Below are 24,099 nucleotides of genomic sequence, written 5' to 3'. Positions count from 1 at the left end.
CTATTGTACTATGACAGACCAGGTAGATATACTGTCTCTATTATATTATTTCAGACCAGCTAGATCTACTGTCTCTATTAAAAAATGACAGACCAGGTAGATCTACTGTCTCTATTATATTATGACAGACCAGCTAGATCTACTGTCTGTATTATATTATGACAGACCAGGTAGATCTGCTGTCTCTATTATATTATAACAGAGCAGCTAGATCTACTGTCTCTATTATATTATGACAGACCAGTTAGATCTACAGTCTCTATTGTATTATGACAGACCAGCTAGATCTACTGTCTCTATTATACTATGACAGACCAGGTAGATCTGCTGTCTCTATTATATTATAACAGAGCAGCTAGATCTACTGTCTCTATTATATTATGACAGACCAGTTAGATCTACAGTCTCTATTGTATTATGACAGACCAGCTAGATCTACTGTCTCTATTATATTTTGACAGACCAGGTAGATCTACTGTCTCTATTATATTATGACAGACCAGCTAGATCTACTGTCTCTATTATATTATGACAGACCAGCTAGATCTACTGTCTCTATTATATTTTGACAGACCAGGTAGATCTACTGTCTCTATTATATTATGACAGACCAGCCAGATCTACTGTCTCTATTATACTATGACAGACCAGGTAGATCTGCTGTCTCTATTATATTATAACAGACCATCTAGATCTACTGTCTCTATTATATTTTGACAGACCAGTTAGATCTACTGTCTGTATTATAAAATGACAGACCAGGTAGATATACTGTCTCTATTATATTATGATGGACCAGGTAGATATACTGTCTCTATTATATTATGACAGACCAGCTAGATCTACTGTCTCTATTATACTATGACAGACGAGGTAGATCTGCTGTCTCCATTATATTATGACAGACCAGCTAAATCTACTGTCTCTATTATATTATGACAGACCAGCTAGATCTACTGTCTCTATATCTCTATTATATTATGACAGACCAGCTAGATCTACTGTCTCTATTATATTATGACAGACCAGGTAGATATACTGTCTCTATTATATTATGACACACCAGCTAAATCTACTGTCTCTATCTCTCTATTATAATATGACAGACCAGGTCGATCTACTTTCTCTATTATAATATGACAGACCAGGTAGATATACTGTCTCTATTATATTATGACAGACCAGCTAGATCAACTGTCACTATATCTCTATTATATTATGACAGACCAGCTAGATCTACTGTCTGTATTATATTATGACAGACCAGGTAGATCTACTGTCTCTATTGTATTATGACAGACCAGCTAGATCTACTGTCTCTATTATATTATGACAGACCAGCTAGATCTACTGTCTCTATTATAAAATTACAGACCAGGTAGATCTACTGTCTCTATTATATTATGACAGACCAGCTAGATCTAGTCTCTCTATTATATTATGACAGACCAGGTAGATCTACTGTCTCTATTGTATTATGACAGACCAGCTAGATATACTGTCTATATTATATTATGACAGACCAGCTAGATCTACTGTCTCTATTATGAAATGACAGACCAGCTAGATCTACTGTCTCTATTGTATTATGACAGACCAGGCAGATACACTTTTTCTATTATATTATGACAGACCAGCTAGATCTACAGTGTCTATAATATTATGACAGACCAGTTAGATCTACTGTCTCTATTGTATTATGAAAGACCAGCTGGATCTACTATCTCTATTATATTATGACAGACCAGCTAGATCTAGTGTCTCAATTATATTATGACAGACCAGGTAGATATACTGTCTCTATTATATTATGACAGACCAGGTAGATATACTGTTCCTATTATATTATGACAGACCAGCTAGATCTACTGTCTCTATTGTATTATGACAGATCAGCTAGATCTACTGTCTCTATTATATTATGACAGACCAGCTAGATCTACTGTCTGTATTATATTATGACAGACCAGCTAGACCTACTCTCTCTATGTCTCTATTATATTATGACAGACATGCTAGATCTACTGTCTCTATTATATTATGACAGACCAGCTAGATCTACTGTGTCTAGTATATGATGACAGACCAGCTAGATCTACTGTCTCTATTATAAAATTACAGACCAGGTAGATCTACTGTCTCTATTATATTATGACAGACCAGCTAGATCTACTCTCTCTATTATATTATGACAGACCAGCTAGATCTACTGTCTCTATTATATTATGACAGACCAGCTAGATCTACTGTCTCTAAGTCTCAATTATAATATGACAGACCAACTAGAGACCTGTACAAGCTGGCTGAACTCTTCATTTAGCGCTCAAAATGAATCAACTGAAGAACCAGCTGTACTTGAGACAGTTGGTACGTTGTAATTCTTTGAAAAAGTTCCCTTTTTCCGTGAAATTGGAATATCTCAATTGCATCCTCCTCACATCTTTTCTCCTCTCATCACTCCAAATTCTCAAGACTCATTGGTTGAGAAAAGCAGAACACTCTCCACTCTGACCTTTCCACCAATGTGTTCAATGACATGTTTGAAAAGGCTCTGCTGAGATTTGAACTCAGGATCTCCTGTTTACTAGACAGGCGCTTTAACCAACTAAGCCACAGTGCCTGTAGATGGCAAGTATGTTGCAGGTAAGAACACCGCCACACGTATTTATATCAAACATGTCTCATTCATTTAACCCATATCTCTGTCTTGCAAAATCACGTCACAAAACAGATGTTATTTACTAATATTGGAATCGATATGGACTCCTTCAATTGTCTAGTAACAGGGTTTCTTAAGCTATGTTTTGGGACCCAAAGTGGGCCTGAGTATGGGAGAGGTGTGCAGCGCGATATCAGTAAACATTTAGAGTCACAAGCTATTTCTTCTTCATTTCGGTCATCCGAGGACAGTACATTTTTCATTTGGGTCTCGAACTGAATAAACTAGATACTCTGACATGGATTCTTAAACTATGGTTTGGGACCCAAAGTGGGAATATTGCGAGATATGAGTAAACATTCAGAATCATACACGATTTCTTCATCATTTTGGTCGTTTCGGGGAAACTACATTTCTCAAATCAAATCAAATCAAATCAAATTTTATTTGTCACATATACATGGTTAGCAGATGTTAATGCGAGTGTAGCGAAATGCTTGTGCTTCTAGTTCCGACAATGCAGTAATAATCCAACAAGTAATCTAACTAACAATTCCAAAAAAAAAACTACTGTCTTATACACAGTGTAAGGGGATAAAGAATATGTACCTAAAGATATATGAATGAGTTATGGTACAGAGCAGTTTAGGCAAGATACAGTAGATGGTATCGAGTACAGTATATACATATGAGATGAGTATGTTTTTTATTTTATTTTATTTCACCTTTATTTAACCAGGTAGGCCAGTTGAGAACAAGTTCTCATTTGCAACTGCGACCTGGCCAAGATAAAGCATAGCAGTGTGAGCAGACAACACAGAGTTACACATGGAATAAACAATTAACAAGTCAATAACACAGTAGAAAACAAAGGGGGGAGTCTATATACAATGTGTGCAAAAGGCATGAGGAGGTAGGCGAATAATTACAATTTTGCAGATTAACACTGGAATGATAAATGATCAGATGGTCATGTACAGGTAGAGATATTGGTGTGCAAAAGAGCAAGTAAATAAATAAAAACAGTATGGGGATGAGGTAGGTGAAAATGGGTGGGCTATTTACCAATAGACTATGTACAGCAGCAGCGATCGGTTAGCTGCTCAGATAGCTGATGTTTGAAGTTGGTGAGGGAGATAAAAGTCTCCAACTTCAGCGATTTTTGCAATTCGTTCCAGTCACAGGCAGCAGAGTACTGGAACGAAAGGCGGCCAAATGAGGTGTTGGCTTTAGGGATGATCAGTGAGATACACCTGCTGGAGCGCGTGCTACGGATGGGTGTTGCCATCGTGACCAGTGAACTGAGATAAGGCGGAGCTTTACCTAGCATGGACTTGTAGATGACCTGGAGCCAGTGGGTCTGGCGACGAATATGTAACGAGGGCCAGCCGACCAGAGCATACAGGTCGCAGTGGTGGGTGGTATAAGGTGCTTTAGTGACAAAATGGATGGCACTGTGATAGACTGCATCCAGTTTGCTGAGTAGAGTGTTGGAAGCCATTTTGTAGATGACATCGCCGAAGTCGAGGATCGGAAGGATAGTCAGTTTTACTAGGGTAAGCTTGGCGGCGTGAGTGAAGGAGGCTTTGTTGCGGAATAGAAAGCCGACTCTTGATTTGATTTTCGATTGGAGATGTTTGATATGAGTCTGGAAGGAGAGTTTGCAGTCTAGCCAGACACCTAGGTACTTATAGATGTCCACATATTCAAGGTCGGAACCATCCAGGGTGGTGATGCTAGTCGGGCATGCGGGTGCAGGCAGCGATCGGTTGAAAAGCATGCATTTGGTTTTACTAGCGTTTAAGAGCAGTTGGAGGCCACGGAAGGAGTGTTGTATGGCATTGAAGCTTGTTTGGAGGTTAGATAGCACAGTGTCCAATGACGGGCCGAAAGTATATAGAATGGTGTCGTCTGCGTAGAGGTGGATCAGGGAATCGCCCGCAGCAAGAGCAACGTCATTGATATATACAGAGAAAAGAGTCGGCCCGAGAATTGAACCCTGTGGCACCCCCATAGAGACTGCCAGAGGACCGGACAGCATGCCCTCCGATTTGACACACTGAACTCTGTCTGCAAAGTAATTGGTGAACCAGGCAAGGCAGTCATCCGAAAAACCGAGGCTACTGAGTCTGCCGATAAGAATATGGTGATTGACAGAGTCGAAAGCCTTGGCAAGGTCAATGAAGACGGCTGCACAGTACTTTCTTTTATCGATGGCGGTTATGATATCGTTTAGTACCTTGAGTGTTGCTGAGGTGCACCCGTGAACAAAGTGGCATAGTTAAAGTGGCTAGTGATACATGTATTACATAAGGATGCAGTAGATGATATAGAGTACAGTATATACGTATACATATGCGATGAATAATGTAGGGTAAGTAAACATTATATTAGGTAGCATTGTTTTAAGTGGCTAGTGGTATATTTTACATAATTTCCCATCAATTCCCATTATTAAAGTGGCTGGAGTTGAGTCAGTGTGTTGGCAGCAGCCACTCAATGTTAGTGGTGGCTGTTTAACAGTCTGATGGCCTTGAGATAGAAGCTGTTTTTCAGTCTCTCGGTCCCAGCTTTGATGCACCTGTACTGACCTCGCCTTCTGGATGATAGTGGGGTGAACAGGCAGTGGCTCGGGTGGTTGTTGTCCTTGATGATCTTTATGGCCTTCCTGTAACATCGGGTGGTGTAGGTGTCCTGGAGGGCAGGTAGTTTGCCCCCGGTGATGCGTTGTGCAGACCTCACTACTCTCTGGAGAGCCTTCTTCACGATGCTGTCTGTGTGAGTGGACCAATTCAGTTTGTCTGTGATGTGTATGCAGAGGAACTTAAAACTTACTACCCTCTCCACTACTGTTCCATCGATGTGGATAGGGGGGTGTTCCCTCTGCTGTTTCCTGAAGTCCACAATCATCAACTTAGTTTTGTTGACGTTGAGTGTGAGGTTATTTTCCTGACACCACACTCCGAGGGCCCTCAACTCCTCCCTGTAGGCCGTCTCGTAGTTGTTGGTAATCAAGCCTACCACTGTTGTGTTGTCCGCAAACTTGATGATTGAGTTGGAGGCGTGCGTGGCCACGCAGTCGTGGGTGAACAGGGAGTACAGGAGAGGGCTCAGAACGCACCCTTGTGGGGCCCCAGTGTTGAGGATCAGCGGGGTGGAGATGTTGTTGCCTACCCTCACCACCTTGGGGCGGCCCATCAGGAAGTCCAGTACCCAGTTGCACAGGGCGGGGTCGAGACCCAGGGTCTCGAGCTTGATGACGAGCTTGGAGGGTACTATGGTGTTGAATGCCGAGCTGTAGTCGATGAACAGCATTCTCACATAGGTATTCCTCTTGTCCAGATGGGTTAGGGCAGTGTGCAGTGTGGTTGAGATTGCATCGTCTGTGGACCTATTTGGGCGGTAAGCAAATTGGAGTGGGTCTAGGGTGTCAGGTAGGGTGGAGGTGATATGGTCCTTGACTAGTCTCTCAAACTACTTCATGATGACGGAAGTGAGTGCTACGGGGTGGTAGTCGTTTAGCTCAGTTACCTTAGCTTTCTTGGGAACAGGAACAATGGTGGCCCTCTTGAAGCATGTGGGAACAGCAGACTGGTATAGGGATTGATTGAATATGTCCGTGAACACACCGGCCAGCTGGTTTGCGCATGCTCTGAGGGCACGGCTGGGGATGCCGTCTGGGCCTGCAGCCTTGCGAGGGTTAACACATTTAAATGTTTTACTCACCTCGGCTGCAGTGAAGGAGAGTTCGCATGTTTTCATTGCAAGCCGTGTCAGTGGCACTGTATTGTCCTCAAAGCGGGCAAAAAAGTTATTTAGTCTGCCTGGGAGCAAGACATCCTGGTCCGTGACTGGGCTGGTTTTCTTCTTGTAGTCCGTGATTGACTGTAGACCCTGCCACATACCTCTTGCGACTGAGCCGTTGAATTGAGATTCTACTTTGTCTCTATACTGACGCTTAGCTTGTTTGATAGCCTTGCGGGGGGAATAGCTGCACTGTTTGTATTCGGTCATGTTACCAGTCACCTTGCCCTGATTAAAAGCAGTAGTTCGCGCTTTCAGTTTCATGCGAATGCTGCCATCAATCCACGGTTTCTGGTTAGGGAATGTTTTAATCGTTGCTATGGGAACGACATCTTCAACGCACGTTCTAATGAACTCGCACACCAAATCAGCGTATTCGTCAGTTGTTATCTGACGCAATACGAAACATATCCCAGTCCACGTGATGGAAGCAGTCTTGGAGTGTGGAATCAGCTTGGTCGGACCAGCGTTGGACAGACCTCAGTGTGGGAGCTTCTTGTTTTAGTTTCTGTCTGTAGGCAGGGATCAGCAAAATGGAGTCGTGGTCAGCTTTTCCGAAAGGAGGGCGGGAGAGGGCCTTATATGCGTCGCGGAAGTTAGAGTAACAATGATCCAAGGTTTTTTCAGCCCTAGTTGCGCAATCGATATGCTGATACAATTTAGGGAGTCTTGTTTTCAGATTAGCCTTGTTAAAATCCCCAGCTACAATGAATGCAGCCTCAGGATGTAGAGATTCCAGTTGGCAAAGAGTCATATAAAGTTCGTTCAGAGCCATCGATGTGTCTGCTTGGGGGGGAATATATACGGCTGTGATTATAATCGAAGAGAATTCTCTTGGTAGATAATGCGGTCGACATTTGATTGTGAGGAATTCTAAATCAGGTGAACAGAAGGATTTGACTTCCTGTATATTTCTGTGATCACACCATGTCTCGTTAGCCATAAGGCATACGCCCCCGCCCCTCTTCTTACCAGAAAGATGTTTGTTTCTGTCGGCGCGATGCGTGGAGAAACCCGCTGGCTGCACTGCCTCCGATAGCGTCTCTCCAGTGAGCCATGTTTCCGTGAAGCAAAGAACGTTACAGTCTCTGATGTCCCTCTGGAATGCTACCCTTGCTCGGATTTCATCAACCTTGTTGTCAAGAGACTGGACATTGGCGAGAAGAATGCTAGGGAGTGGTGCACGATGTGCCTGTCTCCGGAGTCTGACCAGAAGACCGCCTCGTTTCCCTCTTTTACGGCGTCGTTTTTTTGGGTCGCCGGCTGGGATCCATTCCGTTGTCCTGGTTGAAAGGCAGAACACAGGCTCCGCTTCGTGAAAATCATATTCTTGGTCGTACTAATGATGAGTTGACGCTGATCTTATATTCAGTAGTTCTTCTCGACTGTATGTAATGAAACCTAAGATGACCTGGGGTACTAATGTAAGAAATAACACGTAAAAAAACAAAAAACTGCATAGTTTCCTAGGAACGCGAAGCGAGGCGGCCATCTCTGTCGGCGCCGGAAGTACAGTTGGATCTCGAGATTAAAAATGGTAAAAACCTAAGAAAAAGCAGATGAATCAGTTAATGTAAGTAAATAACCTACCATGAGATGGGGACTTTGTCAAATGGAAGAGTTATTGAGTTTCTTAGCTCACACAGTAAGTTCCAACTCATTCAAAATACAATCCTTTTGAAATGGCAAATCTTTGCCGTGACCCGGATTCAGACCGGGGTTCCTGCGGCCACAACGCAGAGTACTAAACACTATAGGATCACAGCGAGCTACCAAAGATTGCTTGTAAAGCCTACTCATGCTCTGACAGAGACCTGTACAAGCTGGCTGAACTCTTCATTTAGCGCTCGAAATGAATCAACTGAAGAACCAGCTGAACTTGAGACAGTTGGTACGTTGTAATTCTTTGAAAAAGTTCCCTTTTTCTGTGAAATTGGAATATCTCAATTGCATCCTCCTCACATCTTTTCTCCTCTCATCACTCCAAATTCTCAAGACTCATTGGTTGAGAAAAGCAGAACACTCTCCACTCTGACCTTTCCACCAATGTGTTCAATGACATGTTTGAAAAGGCTCTGCTGAGATTCAAATTCAGGATCTCCTGTTTACTGTCTCATTCATATAACCAATATCTCTTCTATTGTCCCTGGCTGCCTACAAAGTTTCACCTTGGGAAAATAAAGATGGGTTTGAACTTGATTCTAGGCTATGAAACATACTGTATATTTGAAATATATATTTTGAAAAAAGACTGAAATCTTTAATTCTTTGTGTGTTTTATTATTTGTATTAGTGCATGTGAATGACCTGTAATTTTAGGTCATGGCATTTTAAAGCAGATTTACCTGAGTAAAAAAAACAAAGAACATTTTAACATTGAAATAAGTTGCCTATCATAGCGCACATAGTGGAACAAAAGCAGAAATGATCAATAAGACAGCAACAGATATAACTCCCTATCTGTTTGACAGGAGAAAATACAGAACAAGAGAGCTTTTGATTGGAGGCAACTCTAAACGCTAATTACACAAGTAAACACTTCCATGTGCTCTCTCTGTCATCCACAGGCTTTCATCCGTCTCTTCACACATAAAGAACAAGCGCACCATCCCTTGTTCCCAATCAAGTCGGTGGCTGTCGGAGATGCTGAAGAAAAGGCAAGAGTGTTTTACGTTGAATTGATGAGGCTTGAGTCGGAAGAAAACAAGTGTTTTCAAGTCGAACGAAGATGATTCGGTGGTGACACAGTCTACGCGTGCAGAAAAAGCTTCCTAGCTGTTTCTGTCTGGTTGAATATCCACCACACAGAGACACATTATGGAAAGAGAAGAATAGAGAAACACATAAGCTACAGCATAAAAGCCCTTCATAATAAATGTTTCCTCATTGCATACATGTACGACGTATACACCACAGATTTCCATAAAAAGTAAAGAGTAGGCATCTTCATTTAAAATCTTAGTGCAAGTAACAGTAGCTAAAAGTATCAATAATGATAATACACATCACAATAACGTCTCCTCTTTCAACATTCTCACAGCCATCTCTACCACAAAACAGAGCAGAAATATAAAAATGACCATCCTCTTCTTCCATACCAACACATTCTTCCCTTTTCTCTAAATCTGATACTTTATCCTTGAACAAACCTGAAGGCAAAATACTGTACACACCAAAACTCCCACAATAAATCTACATTTCACCACAGCCACAGAACACATTCAGTACTAACATCCTAGGTGACCTAGGTGTAGGATTCAGTCCTGTGCTGTAGGAGTTATGGGTGAGGGGTCAGTTGACCCAGGCGTAGGGGTAGAAGCCATTCTTCTCCCACAGTTGGCAGCGCTCAGCAGAGTAATCATGGACCACGGAGAGGGTATGGTTCAGGAGAGCAGTGGCTGCTGGGTACTCTGGCCACTGCTCCGGCATCTTACCTGCAATAGAGGAGGAGAGAGGGATGGAACAAACGGAAGAAGAGATGAGGGATGGAGAGAACAGAAAGAGAGGAGAGGGATAGAGATATGAGGAAAAGAGATGAGGGATAGAGAGAACAGAAAGAGAGGAGAGGGATAGAGATATGAGGAAAAGAGATGAGGGATAGAGAGAACAGAAAGAGAGGAGAGGGATAGAGATATGAGGAAAAGAGATGAGGGATGGAGAAAACAAGAGAGGAGGAGAGGGATAGAGATATGAGGAAAAGAGATGAGGGTTGGAGCAAACAAGAGAGGAGGAGAGGGATAGAGATATGAGGAAAAGAGATGAGGGATGGAGAAAACAGAAGAAAGGAGGAGAGGGATAGAGAGATGAGGAAAGGTTTGTGGTAAATGTCTAATTCCAATGGTCTTAGCTGAATGAACACTGAGTTCAACCAATCTAGGAGCGGTGTTTGTGTTCCAGCCCCTGCCCCTCTCTCACCCTCCTTAGCGAAGTGGACGAGGTGCTCTGTGAGGAGCTTCTGGAAGGCAGTGTCCTGGGCGGAGAGCGGTCCCCCCAAAAGCTTCTCTAGACCCCCGAAGAAGGTGAAAGAGTCCAGGCCGTGGAAAGAGAACCGGCTGGGGAACGACCACAGACCCTCCGAGGAGTTGACGGCACGAGATGGAGTGTGTGTCACCACGTACCGATACACAGGACTGTGGAGGGCCGCTGGGAACACACACACACATAAAACAAAACAAACACACGCACACAAGCAGTTCAAAACTCTATCCTATCACTACTGTTCACTAACAGATGAGTGATTACATCAGTGAAGGGTGGACAGGAGGCATTTCCAAAGCATTCTAATTGGTGTCTTCTCTGAACAACTACCTGTCTATCTAAAGAGACCATTCAACAACAACAAAAATGCTGTCCATTATCATAGAGTGAATGCTAACCCATTGGCTCAGGTGAATCACTCAGCGTAGCCTACCTGCAGCCCTCTTGGCCAGGTCGTTGTTTGGGCAGGTGACCCTCATGTCCGACACCATCGTGGTGTAGGCCCTCTCTGGGCAGCGGTCAGGAGTGGGGCACAGGGCCGAGCTTGGGTACAGATCCAACGCCTCCTTAGGAAGACCCTCGCTGAAGGGGCTCAGTTTATCTGTGTGGGACACAGATGAGAGGCTTTGGGAAAAGGGCAATATGGTAGCAGGAATAAACTGTAAACGGCGGCAGGGTTGAAAATATGAGAGAGAGGCAGGTAATGGAGAAAAGAGTTGATGCTGGATTTCCTGGGTTTCAGTGGCCACAAGTGATGAGGGAGAAAAGGCCCAGTTTAGCAGGAGCTACTTTCCCACAGCCATAAACTTCCTCAACAGCTCAATAGACTATGATGTAATCACTGTTTTATGTTCGGTCTTAGTATTCTGTCTGTCTATCTGTTAATGTCTGTTTTTTTTTAGTGTGTTTTTTAATTATCTCTTACAGGTCTACAATGTTTGATAATGTGGAGATTAATTTCCTCCTTGGAGAAAAATCAAATCAAATCTAAATGAGGCATTTTACAGATTGATCGATATTGACCCCGAGGTTACCGTATTCTCACCTGTCACAAACCACCCGTAGTCTCCCCATGTCCACATGGAGATATTCTCATACGGTGGGCTAAAGCGCACACACAAACGCACACACACACCCAAACGCACACACACACACGCACGCATACGATTATAAAGTGAATTGTGTATTTCTAGGACAGCTTCTGTAGATAATACTTTTTTTCCAGACCACGCATAATACTTACAAAAAGTCAGTCTCCTGCTCAGTGGTCCCTATGAGGAATGGAACATCGTTGAAGACTCCTCCTTTCTCCCACATCTCAAAGGGAGGAGCTGGGAGGACATGCCTGTCCACCACTGCTACGGGCCCCACAAAGCTGTCCTTAGTGGGCAGGTCCATCAGATCATCTGCCCCCCACGACGGGTACTCCTTCCATGGGATGGCCTAGAGCGGAGTGGAGAGAGATAAAGAGGGAGAGACCCACATGAAGCCCGTTTCTCCCTTAAGGCAGATTTTACAGTTTACGTTGTCGTACTGTCTGTACCTGTAGTATCAGTGTGGTGGAGAGCTTCCGGAGGCAGGCCAGGTCATTGCAGCCAGTCTTGTTCAGGAATAGCAGGTTGTCTGCCTCTGCCTTCTCCAGTGATGCGTTATACACATAGGAGCCGCTCATATCCACCGCCGCACGAAACAGACCCTTTGCCAGCGGAGACATCATCAGAGTCCACACCGACGTCCCACCTGTGTGTGTGTGTGTGTGTGTGTGTGTGTGTGTGTGTGTGTGTGTGTGTGTGTGTGAAGGGTGATGGGAAGAGAATAGACAATGAGGGTTAGGGTTAAAAATTCTAAAGCAGTTAAGGAAGCTGTGTTCAATTCCTTCAGCCAACTATACTGCTACAAGCACATGCTAACATAAAGTAGCATATTTTGTTTTCATCCTTTTAAATGTTCGGTAAAAATGGTTGTATTATAACAAAAAAGAAAAAGGTGCACACTAACTAAATGTTCATTCATACTTCATTGACAGTACACTCACGTAGCCTATAGAGGCTTATAATAGCTGGTATTTATTACCTGAGCTTTGACCAAATATGGTGACTTTACTGGGGTCTCCTCCAAACACGTTGATGTTCCTCTGGACCCACTGCAGAGCAGCTATCTGGTCCATGAAGCCATAGTTTCCTGGGTGGGGGGGGGGGACACCAATTAAAGATTAAAATCACGTCGAAATACCGCTTTGATGTAGCCTTGTTTTCCTATGTCCTAGTTCCTATTTTCAGAAGCTCCATCTAGCCTAGTGTACCTAAAGGTTCCTGGTGTCAATACCCTGAACCCTTTCAGATCAGAAGGGAAATAGGAGGAATTCAGATATGGAATCTTTCTGTTCTCACCGATGACTGTGCGTGAGTTGAAAACAATGTCTTTATGTGATTTTATGGGTCGTTCCATATCAAGCTGTATGTGTGTGTGTGTGTGTGTGTGTGTGTGTGTGTGTGTGTGTGTGTGTGTTAAGCATAAATGGTGTAGTGACCATGAGAAAGAAAAATATTAACTTTTTATCAAGCAGACAAATACAGTGCATTGGGAAAGTATTCAGATGCCTTCACTTGTTCCCCATTTAATTACATTACAGCCTTATTCTAAAATGGATTAAATCCATCTTTCCCTCTTCAATCTACAGGCAATACCCCATAATGACAAAGTGAAAACGGGTTTTTAGAATTTTTTGCACATTTATTATAAATAAAAACATAAATACCCTATTTTCATAAGTATTCAGACCTTTAGCTATGAGAGTCAAAATTAAGCTCAGGTGCATCCTGTTTCCATTGATCATTTTTATTTAGTTGTTTTTTATTTCACCTTTATTTAACCAGGTAGGCTAGTTGAGAACAAGTTCTCATTTGCAACTGCGACCTGGCCAAGATAAAGCATAGCAATTCGACACATACAACAACACAGAGTTACACATGGAATAAACAAAACATGCAGTCAATAATACAGTAGAACAAAAGAAAACAAAAAGTCTATATACAGTGAGTGCAAATGAGGTAAGTTAAGGAAATAAATAGGCCATGGTGGCGAAGTAATTACAATATAGCAATTAAACACTGGAATGGTAGATGTGCAGAAGATGAATGTGCAAGTAGAGATACTGGGGTGCAAAGGAGCAAGATAAATAAATAAATAAATACCAGTATGGGGATGAGGTATGGGCTGTTTACAGATGGGCTATGTACAGGTGCAGTGATCTGTAAGCTGCTCTGACAGCTGGTGCTTAAAGCTAGTGAGGGAGATGTGAGTCTCCAGATTCAGAGATTTTTGCAATTCGTTCCAGTCATGGGCAGCAGAGAACTGGAAAGAAAGACGACCAAAGGAGGAATTGGCTTTGGGGGTGACCAGTGAGATATATCTGCTGGAGCGCGTGCTACGAGTGGGTGCTGCTATGGTGACCAGTGAGCTGAGATAAGGCGGGGCTTTACCTAGGAGAGACTTGTAGATAACCTGTAGCCAGTGGATTTGGCGACGAGTATGAAGCGAGGGCCAACCAACAAGAGCGTACAGGTCGCAATGGTGGGTAGTGTATGGGGCTTGGTGACAAAACGGATGGCACTGTGATAGACTGCATCCAGTTTGTTGAGTAGAGTGTTGGAGGCTATTTTATAGATGACATCACCGAAGTCGAGGATCGGTACGATGGTCAGTTTTACGAGGGTATGTTTGGCAGCATGAGTGAAGGATGCTTTGTTGCGATATAGGAAGCCAATTCTAGATTTAACTTTGGATTGGAGATGCTTAATGTGAGTCTGGAAGGAGAGTTTACAGTCTAACCAGACACCTAGGTATTTGTAGTTGTCCACGTATTCTAAGTCAGAGCCGTCCAGAGTAGTGATGCTGGACGGGCGGGCAGGTGCGGGCAGTGATCGATTAAATAGCATGCATTTAGTTTTATTTGCGTTTAAGAGCAGTTGGAGGCCATGGAAGGAGAGTTGTATGGCATTGAAGCTCGTCTGGAGATTAGTTAACACAGTGTCCAAGGAGGGGCCAAAAGTATACAAATCAAATCAAATAAAATAAAATTTTATTTGTCACATACACATGGTTAGCAGATGTTAATGCGAGTGTAGCGAAATGCTTGTGCTTCTAGTTCCGACAATGCAGTAATAACGAACAAGTAATCTAACTAACAATTCCAAAAAAAACTACTGTCTTATACACAGTTTAAGGGGATAAATAATATGTACATAAGGATATATGAATGAGTGATGGTACAGAGCAGCATAGGCAAGATACAGTAGATGATATCGAGTACAGTATATACATATGAGATGAGTATGTAAACCAAGTGGCATAGTTAAAGTGGCTAGTGATACATGTATTACATAAGGATGCAGTCGATGATATAGAGTACAGTATCTACGTATGCATATGAGATGAATAATGTAGGGTAAGTAACATTATATAAGGTAGCATTGTTTAAAGTGGCTAGTGATATATTTACATCATTTCCCATCAATTCCCATGATTAAAGTGGCTGGAGTAGAGTCAGTGTCATTGACAGTGTGTTGGCAGTAGCCACTCAATGTTAGTGGTGGCTGTTTAACAGTCTGATGGCCTTGAGATAGAAGCTGTTTTTCAGTCTCTCGGTCCCAGCTTTGATGCACCTGTACTGACCTCGCCTTCTGGATGACAGCGGGGTGAACAGGCAGTGGCTCGGTGGTTGATGTCCTTGATGATCTTTATGGCCTTCCTGTAGCATCGGGTGGTGTAGGTGTCCTGGAGGGCAGGTAGTTTGCCCCCGGTGATGCGTTGTGCAGACCTCACTACCCTCTGGAGAGCCTTACGGTTGAGGGCGGTGCAGTTGCCATACCAGGCGGTGATACAGCCCGCCAGGATGCTCTCGATTGTGCATCTGTAGAAGTTTGTGAGTGCTTTTGGTGACAAGCCAAATTTCTTCAGCCTCCTGAGGTTGAAGAGGCGCTGCTGCGCCTTCCTCACGATGCTGTCTGTGTGAGTGGACCAATTCAGTTTGTCTGTGATGTGTATGCCGAGGAACTTAAAACTTGCTACCCTCTCCACTACTGTTCCATCGATGTGGATGGGGGTGTTCCCTCTGCTGTTTCCTGAAGTCCACAATCATCTCCCTAGTTTTGTTGACGTTGAGTGTGAGGTTATTTTCCTGACACCACACTCCGAGGGCCCTCACCTCCTCCCTGTAGGCCGTCTCGTCGTTGTTGGTAATCAAGCCTACCACTGTTGTGTCGTCCGCAAACTTGATGATTGAGTTGGAGGCGTGCGTGGCCACGCAGTCGTGGGTGAACAGGGAGTACAGGAGAGGGCTCAGAACGCACCCTTGTGGGGCCCCAGTGTTGAGGATCAGCGGGGAGGAGATGTTGTTGCCTACCCTCACCACCTGGGGGCGGCCCGTCAGGAAGTCCAGTACCCAGTTGCACAGGGCGGGGTCGAGACCCAGGGTCTCGAGCTTGATGACGAGCTTGGAGGGTACTATGGTGTTGAATGCCGAGCTGTAGTCGATGAACAGCATTCTCACATAGGTATTCCTCTTGTCCAGATGGGTTAGGGCAGTGTGCAGTGTGGTTGAGATTGCATCGTCTGTGGACCTATTTGGGCGGTAAGCAAATTGGAGTGGGTCAAGGGTGTCAGGTAGGGTGGAGGTGATATGGTCCTTGACTAGTCTCTCAAAGCACTTCATGATGACGGATGTGAGTGCTACGGGGCGGTAGTCGTTTAGCTCAGTTACCTTAGCTTTCTTGGGAACAGGAACAATGGTGGCCCTCTTGAAGCATGTGGGAACAGCAGACTGGTATAGGGATTGGTTGAATATGTCCGTAAACACACCGGCCAGCTGGTCTGCGCATGCTCTGAGGGCGCGGCTGGGGATGCCGTCTGGGCCTGCAGCCTTGCGAGGGTTAACACGTTTAAATGTCTTACTCACTTCGGCTGCAGTGAAGGAGAGACCGCATGTTTTCGTTGCAGGCCGTGTCAGTGGCACTGTATTGTCCTCAAAGCGGGCAAAAAAGTTATTTAGTATGCCTGGGAGCAAGACATCCTGGTCCGTGACAGGGCTGGTTTTCTTTTTGTAATCCGTGATTGACTGTAGACCCTACCACATAATTTGGCTTTCGAAGACCTTAGAAAGACAAGGTAGGATAGATATAGGTCTGTAGCAGTTTGGGTCTAGAGTGTCACCCCCTTTGAAGAGGGGGATGACCGCAGTAGCTTTCCAATCTTTGGGAATCTCAGACGATACGAAAGAGAGGTTGAACAGGCTAGTAATAGGGGTTGCAACAATTTCGGCAGATATTATTTAGTAAGAGAGGGTCCAGATTGTCTAGCCCGGCTGATTTGTAAGGGTCCAGATTTTGCAGCTCTTTCAGAACATCAGCTATCTGGATTTGGGTAAAGGAGAAATGGGGGCTTTGGCGGGTTGCTGTGGAGGGTGCCGGGCAGTTGACCGGGATAGGGATAGCCAAGTGGAAAGCATGGCCAGCCGTAGAGAAATGCTTATTGAAATTCTCAATTATAGTGGATTTATCGGTGGTGACAGTGTTTCCTAGCCTCAGGGCAGTGGGCAGCTGGGATGAGGTGCTCTTATTCTCCATGGACAATACAGTGTCCCAGAACTTTTTGAGTTAGTACTACAGGATGCAAATTTCTGTTTGAAAAAGCTCCCTTAGCTTTTCTAACTGCCTGTGTTATTTGTTCCTAACTTCCCTGAAAAGTTGCATATCACAGGGGCTATTCGATGCCAATGCAGAACGCCACAGGATGTTTTTGTGCTGGTTAAGGGCAGACAGGTCTGGAGTGAACCAAGGACTATATCTATTCCTAGTTCTACATTTTTTGAGAGGGGCATGCTTATTTAAGATGATGAGGAAGGCACTTTTAAAGAATAGCCAGGCATCATCTACTGACGGGATGAGGTCAATGTCATTCCAGGATACCCCGGCCAGGTCGATTAGAAAGGCCTGTTCGCTGAAGTGTTTTAGAGAGCGTTTGACAGTGATGAGGGGTGGTCGTTTGACCGCAGACCCATTACGGATGCAGGCAATGAGGCAGTGATCAATGAGATCTTGATTGAAAACAGCAGAGGTGTATTTGGAGGGCGAGTTAGTTAGGATGACATCTATGAGGGTGCCCGTGTTTACTGATTTGGGGTTGAACCTGGTAGGTTCATTGATAATTTGTTTGAGATTGAGGGCATCAAGCTTAGTTTGTCGGATGCCCGGGGTGTTAAGCATTTCCCAGTTTGGGTCACCTAGTAGCACAAGCTCAGACGATAGATGGGTGTCAATCAATTCACATATGGTATCGAGGGCACAGCTGGGGGCAGAGGGAGGTCTATAGCAAGCGGCAACAGTGAGAGACTTGTTTCTGGAAAGGTGAATTTTTAGAAGTAGAAGCTCAAATTGTTTGGGGACAGACTTAGATAGTAATACAGAACTCTGCAGGCTATCTCTGCAGTAGATTGCAACACCGCCGCCTTTGGCAGTTCTATCTTGGCGTAAAACGTTATAGTTAGGAATGGAAATTTCAAGGTTTTTGGTGGTTTTCCTAAGCCAGGATTCAGACACGGCTAAGACATCTGGGTTGGCAGAGTGTGCTAAAGCAGTGAGTAAAACAAACTTAGGGAGTAGGCTTCTAATGTTAACATGCATGAAACCAAGGCTTTTACGTTTACAGAAGTCAACAAATGAGAGCACCTGGGGTGTGGGAGTGGAGCTAGGCACTGCAGGACCTGGATTAACCTCTACATCACCTGAGGAACAGAGGAGAAGTAGGATAAGGGTACGGCTAAAGGCTATACGAACTGGCCGTCTAGCACGTTCAGAACAGAGAGTAAAAGGAGCAGGTTTCTGGGCACGATAGCATAGATTCAAGGCATAGTGTACAGAGGTAGGATGTGAGTACATTGGAGGAAAACCTAGGCATTGAGTAATGAAGAGAGAGATATAGTCTCTAGAGATGTTTAAACCAGGTGATGTCATCGCATATATAGGAGGTGGAACAACATGGTTGGTTAAGGCATATTGAGCAGGGCTAGAGGCTCTACAGTGAAATAAGACAGTAATCACTAACCAGGACAGGACAATATTAGAGAGAGGCATGCGTAGCCAAGTGAACATATGGGTCCAGTAAGTGGTTGGGCTGGCTGGGGACATAGCGATTCAGACAGTTAGCAGGCCGATGCTAACAAGCTAACAGTTAGTAGGCCGGGGCTAAACAAGCTAGCAGCTAGTAGACCGGGGCAAGCTAGCAGTTAGCAGGCCGGGGCCGGAAACTAGCAGTTAGTATCATCCCTGAGATTTTTCTACAACTTGATTGGAGTCCACCTGTGGTAAATTCAATTGATTGGACATGATATGGAAAGGCACAAAACTGTCTATATAAGGTCCCACAGTTGACAACTGTCTATATAAGGTCCCACAGTGAATGTCAGAGCGAAAAACAAGCCATGAGGTCGAAGGAATTGTCCGTAGAACTATGAGACAGGATTGTGTCGAGGCACAGATCTGGGGAAGGGTACCAAAAAATGTCTGCAGCATTGATGGTCCCCAAGAACAGTGGCCTCCATCATTCTTAAATGGAAGAAGTTTGGAACCACCAAGGCTCTTCCTAGCGCTGGCCGTCGGCCAAACTGAGCAATCGGGGGAGAAGGGCCTTGGTCAGGGAGGTGACCAAGAACCCAATGGTCACTCTAACAGAGCTCCTCTATGGAGATGGGAGAACTATCCAGAAAGACAACCATCTCTGCAGCACTCCACCAATCAGGCCTTTATGGTAGAGTGGCCAGACAGAAGCCACTCCTCATTAAAAGGAACATGACAGCTCATTTGGATTTTGCCGAAAAGGACTTTCACACCATAAGAAACAAGATTCTCTGGTCTGATGAAACCAAGATTGAACTCTTTGGCCTGAATGCCTAGCGTCATGTCTGGAGGAAACCAGACACTGTTCATCACCTGGTCAATATCATCCCTACAGTGAAGGATTGTGGTGGCAGCATCATGCTGTGTGGATGTTTTTCAGCGTCAGGATCGAGGGAAAGATGAACAGAGAAAAGTACAGAGATCCTCGATGAAAACCTGCTCCAGAGTGCTAAGGACCTCAGACTGGGGTGAAGGTTCACCTTCCAACCGGACAATCAACCTAAGCACACAGCCAAGACAATGCAGGAGTGGCTTTGGGTCTGAATGTCTCTGAATGTCCTTGAGTGGCCCAGCCAGAGCCTGATTGAACATCTCTGGAGAGACCTGAAAATAGCTGCGCAGCAACGCTCCCCATCCAACCTGACAGAGCTTGAGAGGACCAGCAGAGAAGAATGGGAGAAACTCCCCAAATACAGGTGTGACAAGCTTGTAACGTCATTACCCAAGAAGACTCAAGGCTGTAATCGCTTCAAAAAAAGTACTGAGTAAAGGGTCTGAATCCTTATGTAAATGTGATATTTCATAGAAATTAAAAAAATAAAAATAAAAGTTTTTCCTTTGTCATTATGGGGTATTGTGTGTAGATTGATGGAAAAAATAACACAATTTAATCCATTTCAGAAGGCTGTAATGTAACAAAATGTCCAGGGGTCTGAATACTTTTCGAATGCACTGTATATCACCTCCAGCTATACAAATCACATTAAAGCTCATTAAATAGATATACACAATTTGAAACAACGTCACTGAGAGAACAAACATAAACATCATGAATATTTAATCACTCTGTTGGTGTTAGAAATAGCTTGTTAAAAGATTAAAACCTTCCTATTATCATATCTTAAATACAACATGATCGATGTTGTGTGAAACTGCTTGAGACATCAAGACCTCGTTTGGCAATACTGTAAAAACTTTAATGTGCCAACTGCTAGAGACTGACCAGAGGTATTGGTGGGGGAGCCCTCCCTCAGTAGCTCCAGGGCCAGGAACCCAAATGCGTTGAGCCTGTAGTTAAAGCTGACATAGACCATCCCTGTCTGGGCTGCTAGCTCCTCTGTGGGCGAGTAGCCCCCCTCTCCTCCACTAAGCATGTGAAGGTAGCCCCCATGGATCCAGACCATGACGGGTAGGGCAGCGTCGGGGCTCAGGGTGGGGGTCCACACGTTCAGGAAGAGGCAGCTCTCCTGGCCAATCACCTTCCCCGTGTCTGAAAGCGGCTGCACCTGGGGACACTTGCTGCGGAAGCGGGTGGCATCCCCCACACCGTTCCCACACCAGGGTTTGGCTGGAGGGGCCCAGCGACGTTCCCCAATGGGGGGAGCAGCGTACGGGAGGCCCTTGAACGAGTAGGCCCCATTCCTCTGCAATGACATAGGCAACCAATAGTATTTCATTAACTATGAGTGTTCACTGGAGGTAATTCCGTATAAGCCCACATGGTCAAGGCACATGTCACTGAAACATTCCACTCCTCAATCCTTTACCATCTTCTATTACAGGGTTCCCCAACAGGCGGTGATCTTGTTTATTCAAATTTTATTGTTGGACATAAAAGACTGTAAAAAATACAAGCAAATCAGCTTCAATTGATTTTAATTTTGGAAATCTGTTTCAAAGTATTCCCATGCATAATAGATATACACTCAGTGGACAGATTATTAGGTACACCCATCTTGGGTCAGACCCCCCTTTTCCTCCAGAACAGCCTGAATTCTTCGGGGCGTGGGTTATACAAGGTGTCGGAAACCGTTCATCGTCAATTGGTATCAAGGGACATAACATGTGCCAGGAAAACATTCCCCACATCAATACACCACCGGCACCCGCCTGTACCGTTGACACCAAGGCAGGATGGGGCCATGGACTCACGCTGCTCACACCAAATCCTGACTCTGCCATCATTATGACGCAACAGGAATCCGGGATTCGTTGGACCAGGCAATGTTTTTCCATTCCTTCATTGTCCAGTGTCTCCCCCCTGGAGACACTTCTTCTTGTTTTTAGCTGGTAGGAGTAGAACACAGTGTGGCTGTCTTCCACAATAGCCCAACCGTGACAGGAACTGACGAGTTGTACGTTTCCGAGATGCCGTTCTGCTCCGTTATTTGCCTGTTTGTGGCCCGGCTTGTTATCTTGTCGTTCTCCTTTGACCTCTCATCAACGTGCTGTTTTCGCCCACAGGACTGCCGCTGACTGTTTTTTTGTTTGTCGCACTATTCTCGGTAAAACCCTAGACACTGTCGTGGGTGAAAAGCCCAGGAGGACGGACGTTTCTGAAATACTGGAACCGGCGCGCCTGGCACCGACGATCACATCACGGGGTGAACGGGGTGGTGTACCTAATAAACTGGCCACTGAGTGTATGTGATCGTATACAAATGTAAGCAACGTTTGAAATGATTATGTTTTGGTCAAATATTATATCCTTTTTGGGCTTCTTGCGGTCAGTTTGCAGTTTACAAATTATTTGTAATTATGTTCCAGCCCCGTGACCACCCACTGAATAAAAAAAATAAACGGCCTGCGACTGAATCTAATTTGATGATCCCTGTTCTATTAGGTCTCGATGCTCTTTACATTGTAGGCATATGGGGGAGAAACCATATAGTACAATTGGTTAAAAAAATTTAATATGGCTGAACATTTTTGTTCATGTTCAGTTTTTTTTGTCTAAAGCTGAACACTGTTTCTACTCTTTCCACCAACAATGTGCAGACATCAACCCACCTGTCTCCCCTGGAACTCTCCACAGTCAGTAGTGACCTGGGCTGAGCCAGGGGGCAGAGTCTGGGCCACGTAGGCCAGGTACCCAGCCAAGGTGAGCAGGGATAGCACCCCCAGGCAGACGAGGAAGATGCAGCGTCTGGACAGGACCAGGAATGGGCTGACGTAGTGTCTGCGACGCACATACTGCACCTCCTCCTCTCCTTCCTCTTGTACCAGATAACGATACTCTGTCCCCTCGGGGACCTCAAACACGTCCTCATTCATCTTGGCTCTATGAGGGAAGCACACATGGGAGATCAGTGCAGAGCAGGGATTTGCACAGTAGATTAGGCCAATAAGGCAGTTTTAGGACAACATGCAGGATTAGGGTAAATTCCAATTCAGTTTTATTGAACCTTTATCCAGGTTAGTCTAATTGAGATACAATCTATTTTTCAAGAAAGACCTCTCTTCATGGGACAAATATTGGAGTAACTCATGAAGTGGAGAATTTGCCATTCATTTCAATTACACACCATCCCAAACGAACCCCTAGCCCCCATAAACTAATATGGCTAGCCCCCTACCAAAACACTCTTGTTCATGGCCTCTTGTCATCTGAGAGTATCCAAGCTACACAATAATAACGCTATCACTAGTGTAGTTGAAAAGTAGCAGACGGTTTATAATGTGTTTGTAACGGGTTAATAGGTAGTATAGTAAATTGATGATAAATAACCTATAACTGTATGGCTAATTGATATGTCAAAGCCAATGTAAATTAGATGAAGAATAGTATTGAGAACAATCAAGTGTAAGGTTCATCCACAATAGTTAAGACTTCAGGTGACGCCTATGTGAGCGAATTTCCTTATTGCATTGTTAGAGGATCGAGCGCGCAGTTAAAAGCAGCAACGCTGGTTTCCCACGTCCTGTGAAACAATGTTGCAATCGTTCATAGGCACACCATATTCCCAAAGAAGGAAAATCTAAAATCAACTCATTACAAAATTGCGTTATTTATTTAAAGATGATAGGAGTTTCATGCATGGCAATGACGATAAACAATATTATTACTCACACTAAGGCAGGATTTCTAACTGCTTTTAAAGGCTCATTTGACTTGTCTCAGGAATGCCTACCGTTAAACTCCATGAAACAAAACAATGTAAACACACTTCATAAACATTAACTTCCATTGTAGTCTAGAAAAACACTACAAGTCTAAAATACCGTTTATAGAAATGTTGCCATAACGTATGCAATGATAACTTACAATATTCAATCCAGTTGTTCAAAAACAACTTTTGACGCAGCTACTGTGTGTGATCCCTCAACTAAAAATGGCTGCTGGGTAACAACTTGTTTTTTCTTCATATTTAAAGGGCCAGCTTACATTATAAGGGGATGTCTATAGCACATTTTTAATTTAATAAATGAAACACATTCAGAGGTTTAAAAAAGTGCACAATTGTCATACTTGAGTAAAAGTAAACCTTAATAGAGAACAACGAAAGGAAAGTACAAATAAAGTCAAAAATACTTAAATAGTACTTTTACTTTAACCTTTAACCAGGGGAGGGCATTTATATATCTAAGAAAGTCAGTTAAGAACTAATTATTATTTGCTGTATAAATGAAGCTTGATTTGATTTGAAACTGGGAAATGAGCTGAACTATGACTGACAGTCCATAATGTATATTTTGCATTGCATCGACCAAACTTTTTCAATCCATTTCTCCTTATGCATGATCATATTTTTGGAGCACCCACACGGTCCCCACGTGCTTTCCCAAGTGTGTTTTATCTGGGCTGAAGATGGGTACATATCCTGCATATTAGCGAGCTGTTTCCCCACACTTGTTGTTAGGAATTTAGCTAATTTACAGTTTTGTCTGTCATTCTTTTATCACTGCAAATTGATGTGATAACGTTCGCTGGTTAGCCAACCCCAAAAGGGATAAATATCAGAATTACATAATAAACCAGCCAGTCAG

The 24,099-nt window shown here is 44.0% G+C and overlaps 1 protein-coding gene and 1 non-coding gene across 4 annotated transcripts; both read right to left on the bottom strand.

The window, feature by feature from the left end:
• Positions 1–2,546: 2,546 nt before the first annotated feature.
• Positions 2,547–2,620, bottom strand: trnat-agu. The gene has a single exon. It is a non-coding gene; the product is annotated as a tRNA-Thr (tRNA).
• Positions 2,621–8,722: 6,102 nt separating this feature from the next.
• On the bottom strand, positions 8,723–23,466 carry si:ch211-71n6.4 (para-nitrobenzyl esterase). Of its 3 annotated transcripts, none has more exons than XR_006079666.1 (11): positions 23,378–23,466; positions 22,123–22,393; positions 20,336–20,756; positions 12,515–12,622; positions 11,985–12,181; positions 11,685–11,884; positions 11,487–11,545; positions 10,875–11,042; positions 10,379–10,606; positions 9,696–9,897; positions 8,723–9,248 (listed from the first exon to the last, which is right to left on the bottom strand). XR_006079666.1 is itself a non-coding variant. In XM_024385194.1 (10 exons), exons 2-10 carry the CDS (start codon positions 22,384–22,386, stop codon positions 9,755–9,757), a joined length of 1,788 nt encoding a protein of 595 aa, XP_024240962.1. In that variant the 5' UTR covers positions 22,387–22,393; positions 23,378–23,466; the 3' UTR covers positions 8,723–9,754. The 3 variants fall into 3 exon arrangements, 1 of the variants encoding a protein (XP_024240962.1); XR_006079667.1 differs by having other exon boundaries at positions 8,723–9,244; XM_024385194.1 differs by having other exon boundaries at positions 8,723–9,897.
• Between the last annotated feature and the right edge of the window lie 633 nt (positions 23,467–24,099).

The sequence above is a fragment of the Oncorhynchus tshawytscha genome, linkage group LG22 (assembly GCF_018296145.1).
Source record: "Oncorhynchus tshawytscha isolate Ot180627B linkage group LG22, Otsh_v2.0, whole genome shotgun sequence".
Classification (NCBI taxonomy): domain Eukaryota; kingdom Metazoa; phylum Chordata; class Actinopteri; order Salmoniformes; family Salmonidae; genus Oncorhynchus; species Oncorhynchus tshawytscha.
The sequence above is the reverse complement of the archived record's forward strand: the minus strand, read 5'-3'. Positions and strand labels throughout refer to the sequence as shown.